Source organism: Eimeria necatrix, genomic scaffold, assembly GCF_000499385.1.
Source record: "Eimeria necatrix Houghton genomic scaffold, Enh_scaff903, whole genome shotgun sequence".
NCBI lineage: Eukaryota > Apicomplexa > Conoidasida > Eucoccidiorida > Eimeriidae > Eimeria > Eimeria necatrix.
In genome coordinates this window covers 10,001-14,498 of record NW_013654703.1, presented here as the reverse complement: position 1 = coordinate 14,498, position 4,498 = coordinate 10,001, and the positions used below count along the sequence as shown (strand labels likewise).

Sequence of the window (4,498 nt, the reverse complement as noted above, 5' to 3'; positions counted from 1 at the left end):
AGGAGGGGGGCTAGCCACAAACCCTCTTTGGGGGACAGCAAACCCTCCTCTGCGCAAAACCCTAAACCCTAAACCCTAAACCCTTAACGCTGTTCTTCTAGCGGTACTCCATCAGGCTCTCTGGGGCCTAAACCCTAAAACAGGGTTTAGTGAGAGGCGCATGCCTCGCAAATCGAAGAGAGCCAGTATGGAGCCTAGGCCCTTAGCCCTAAGTCGTAAACCCTAAACCCTAAGTCGTGAACCCTAAACCCTAAACCCTAAACCCTAGTTCTCGTGGAGCACTCCCATCTGATTTATTTGCTCGCTCTTTTCTGCAGCAGTTCCTTCTGATGCACCATTCAGTGTGTAGCGTTCAGCGCCTAGGGCTCTGCGAGGGCTAGTGTTTAGGGTTTAGGGTTTAGGGTTTAGGGTTTAGGGTTTAGGGTTTACGGAGCAAGTAGTGGAGGTCGTCGGTCCCTTGAGCTGCGTCAAAAACCAAGTGGTAGCTGAGGCAGCCGAGCCGCAGCAAACGGCGCAGAATGGCCTTACGGAGCAAGTAGTGGAGGTCGTCGGTCCCTTGAGCTGCGTCAAAAACCAAGTGGTAGCTGAGGCAGCCGAGCCGCAGCAAACGGCGCAGAATGCGGTGTCTGCTGCAGAGCCAGTAAGGTTCTGCTGCTGCTGCTGCTGCTGCTGCTGCTGCTGCTGCTGCTGCTGCTGGGGGTCCTTGTGCTGCTGCTGGAGCTGCGGCCGCGGGTGCCTCTGCTGCTGCTGGGGGCCCCTGTGCTGCTGCTGCTGCTGGGGCTGCAGCTGGTAGTCCATCTGCCGCCCCTGCTGCTGCTGCTGCTGCTGCTGCTGCTGCAGGCCCCTCTGCTGCTGGTCCTTCTGCTGCTGCTGCTGCTGCTGCTGCTGTTGGGGCGTCGTGCAGCAGCAGCAGGTCCGCGTCTGCTGCTGCAGCGCCGCAGCTCGTGCCCTGCTGCGGCGCGGCGCCCCCTCGCCGCTGCAGCCACCCCTGCTGCTGCTGCTGCTGCTGCTGCTGCTGCTGCTGCTGCTGCTGCGGGTCTTCTAAGTGGCAGCAAGCCAGCAGCAAAACATCATAAACGGAAGCAGAAATTGCTGTCAGCTGCTGCCTGAGGGCCCACCAGCGCGAGAGCGAAGTGGAGACAAAAAGGCCCAAGAGGAAACTCACCAGCGGCGACAAACCCTCAACTAGGGTTTGCAAACCCCCGAAACGCAGCGAAGCCGCAGCCTGCACAAACCCTAAACCCTAAACCCTAAACCCTAAACCCTAAACCCTAAACCCTCGCGGCCGCCTCGCCGCGCTCCCCGCCCGCCTGTGCTCCCTACACGCCGCTCCCAGCGAATCCTATCGAGGGTTTAGGGTTTAGGGTTTAGGGTTTAGGGTTTAGGGTTTCTGGGCTCGCAAGCGACGGCTGTTAGTGCCGCAGCTGCCGCTTTCGCAGTCCTGCGCGGCGCTGCCAGCGCCGCCCATCTAGGGTTTAGGGTTTAGGGTTTAGGGTTTAGGGTTTAGGGTTTACGGGCTCGAAAATAATGACAATGAGGGCCGTGGCTGCTGCTATTGCCCAGTAAAGGGAGACAGTCCTCCAGAGTCTCCGAGACATAAAAACACTTCCCCTGAGTTCTGTAAGAGACCCTAAACCCTTAATTGGGGTTTTGACGGGGCCCGGGGCCCCCAAACCACAAACCCTAAACCCTAAACCATCCTCCACTCTCGCCGCGCCGCCCGGGGATAGGGGACCTCCAGCGGAGGCGCCAAACATCTAGGCAAACCCTAAACCCTAAACCCTAAACCCTAAACCCTAAACCCTAAACCCCACCCGCGAAAAACAAGCCCGAGTCTCCAGGTCCCTGCAGCTAAACCCTAAACCCTAAACCCTAGAGACGAGGCGGAAGGATTCAACCCGCGAGCCACAAGCCCAAAGCTCTAAACCCTAGAAAAGGGTTTCCAGAGCTCACAGCGCGGACGCCACAGCCCTAAACCCTAAACCCTAAACCCTAAACCCTAATCCGCGAGTGTGTAGGCGTCGAGGTGTCTGCGGACCAACAAACCCTCGAGCCTTGAGAAGACAAAGTAAAAAGAAAAAGTTAAACTTTAAAAACCCTAAAACGTAAACCCTAAACCCTAAACCCTAGAAGACACGCGTGTGTGGGGCCCCAGAACTCACGGGGCTGCTGCAGTGCTCGCCGATGGTGTCACCTCGAGGGTTTAGGGTTTAGCAATTAGGGTTTTGAATTTCAAAAAAGGGTTTAGGGTTTCAAAAATCAAATTAAATCCAAAAAATAAGGGTTTAGCGCTAAGCCCCAACGGCCTGGGGCCCCTGAGGGTTTAGGGTTTGCAAATCAGGGTTCAGGGTTTGTCACTAGGGTTTAGGGTTTGCAGTCGAGGGTTTAGGGTTTGCAAACCCTAGCCCAGGTTTTGAAAACCGAGGGTTTCCAGCTTGTAAACGCGCCGCTTTTTTGCTTCACGCTGCAAACCTAAACCCTAAACCCTAAACCCTAAACCCTAGCTGGACTTGGAACTCGCAAAACCCTAAACCCTTGCAGTGTCTCTCGGCCCTCGAGTTCCCTGAGGGCCGACGAAGCGCTCCAAACCCTAAACCCCAAACCCTAAACCCTAATCTCCAAACCCTCGAGTCGGAAAGTAGCTGAAGAATCAAAAACCGCAGTTGCGATTATTAGGGTTTAGGGTTTAGGGTTTAGCGACTGGGCTCTCCCTTGAGGTGTACGTACACCTCAGCCGCTGCGAAAAGCTGGCGCGGCCGCGCGGGGGGCAAAACCCCCCGCAGCCAAAACCCTAAACCCTAAACCCTAAACCCTAAACCCTAAACCCTCGGCAGCAGCCGCGGAGTGTCTCCGCAGCTCGCTGCAGTTCAGGTGTCTCTATTTCTCTCTCCTTGAGGTGTCTGTACACCTCGTTCTGTCTCTTTTTTCTTTTTCTTTATTTATTTCTTTTTCTTTTTCTTTATTTATTTCTTTTTCTTTATTTATTTCTTTTTCTTTTATTTCTTTTTCTTTATTTGTTTCTTTTTCTTTATTTGTTTCTCTTTCTTTATTTTCATAATTGTATTTGTCTTCATAATTATATTTATCTCTGGAATTATATTTTTCTTTATTTTCGTATTTGTCTCCATAATTATATTTGTCTTTATAATTATATTTTTCTTTATTTACATTTCTTTCTCTGTTATCATATTTGTCTTTATTCATTTCTTTTTCTTTTTCTTTATTTATTTCTTTTTCTTTATTTATTTCTTTTTCTTTTTCTTTATTTATTTCTTTTTCTTTTTCTTTTTCTCTATAAAAGTCTTTATTAAAATCTTTTTCTTTATTTGAATCTTTTTCTTTATTTAAGTCTTTTTCTTTATTTGAATCTTTTTCTTTATTTGAATCTTTTTCTTTATAATTATATTTGTCTTTGTAATTATATCTTTCTTTGTAATTATATTTGTCTCCACTTCTGTCTCTGTCTTTATTTAAGTCTTTTTCTTTATTTGGATTTCTTTCTTCATAATTATAATTACATTTATTTTTATTTCTTTCTTCATAATTGTATTTATCTTTATTTCTTTCTTCGTAATTATATTTGCTTTTATTTCTTTCTTCGTAATTATACTTTTCTTTATTTCTTTCTTCATAATTATAATTATAATTATACTTTTCTTTATTTCTTTCTTCATAATTATAATTATAATTATCTTTATCTTTATTTCTTTCTTCATAATTATAATTATATTTATCTTTATTTGAACTTCTTTCGTAATTATATTTGTCTTTATTTGGATTTCTTTCTTCATAATTGTAATTATAATTGTATTTGTTTTTATTTCTATCTTCGTAATTATAATTATCTTTATTTGAACTTCTTTCTTTGTTTGAATTATAATTATATTTATCTTTATTTGAATATTTGTCTTTACTTATTTCTTTATTTGTTTCTTTATTTCTTTCTTTATTTTTATTTATTTCTTCATTTAAATTTAATTCTTTGTTTTTATTCATTTCTTTGTTTTTCTCTTTTTCCGAACTTGTCCATTTCTCCTTTTCCTTTTCTCCTCTTCTGTCTCCTCTTCCACTTGCTGCTGCTGCTGCTGCTGCTGCTGCTGCTGCTGCGCTTTTTGCTGCAGCCCTGTCAGCAGCAGCTGAAGTTTCTTCATTTCCTCTTCTGCTTCCTTTTGACTGCTGCTGCTGCTGCTGCTGCAGCTGCTGCTGCTGCTGCTGCTGCTGCTCCGACTTGGCCAGTTTGGCTCCGTCTTTTCTTCTCAGCTTCTTCGCCCTGCCCTTTTTATGCTTCTTGCTGCTGCTGCTGCTGTCGCTGTCGCTGCTGCTGCTGCTGCTGCTGCTGCTGCTACTGCTGCTGCTGCTGCTGCTGCTGCTGTCTCGAGCGCGGCGCCGCTTGTGAGCGTTGGCCTCGGGGTCAGCCTTGATAGGCAGGCCCTGCTGCTGCAGCTGCTGCTGCAGCTGCTGCTGCAGCTGCTGCTGCTGCTGCTGCTGCAGCTGCTGC

General features: G+C 46.8%; 1 protein-coding gene across 1 annotated transcript in view; it reads right to left on the bottom strand.

Annotated features, from left to right (window-relative positions):
- Positions 1-194: 194 nt before the first annotated feature.
- ENH_00082340 (zinc knuckle domain-containing protein, putative) overlaps positions 195-4,498 on the bottom strand; it is a gene marked incomplete at both ends in the record, with an annotated part of 5,776 nt that continues 1,472 nt past the window's right edge. The window contains 6 exons of the mRNA XM_013583357.1: positions 195-208; positions 430-1,225; positions 1,815-1,845; positions 2,534-2,590; positions 2,728-2,791; positions 4,023-4,498. The exon at positions 4,023-4,498 is cut by the window's right edge and continues 549 nt beyond it. Of these exons, the coding sequence (XP_013438811.1) occupies positions 195-208; positions 430-1,225; positions 1,815-1,845; positions 2,534-2,590; positions 2,728-2,791; positions 4,023-4,498 (1,438 nt within the window). The remainder of the gene's footprint in view (positions 209-429; positions 1,226-1,814; positions 1,846-2,533; positions 2,591-2,727; positions 2,792-4,022) is intronic.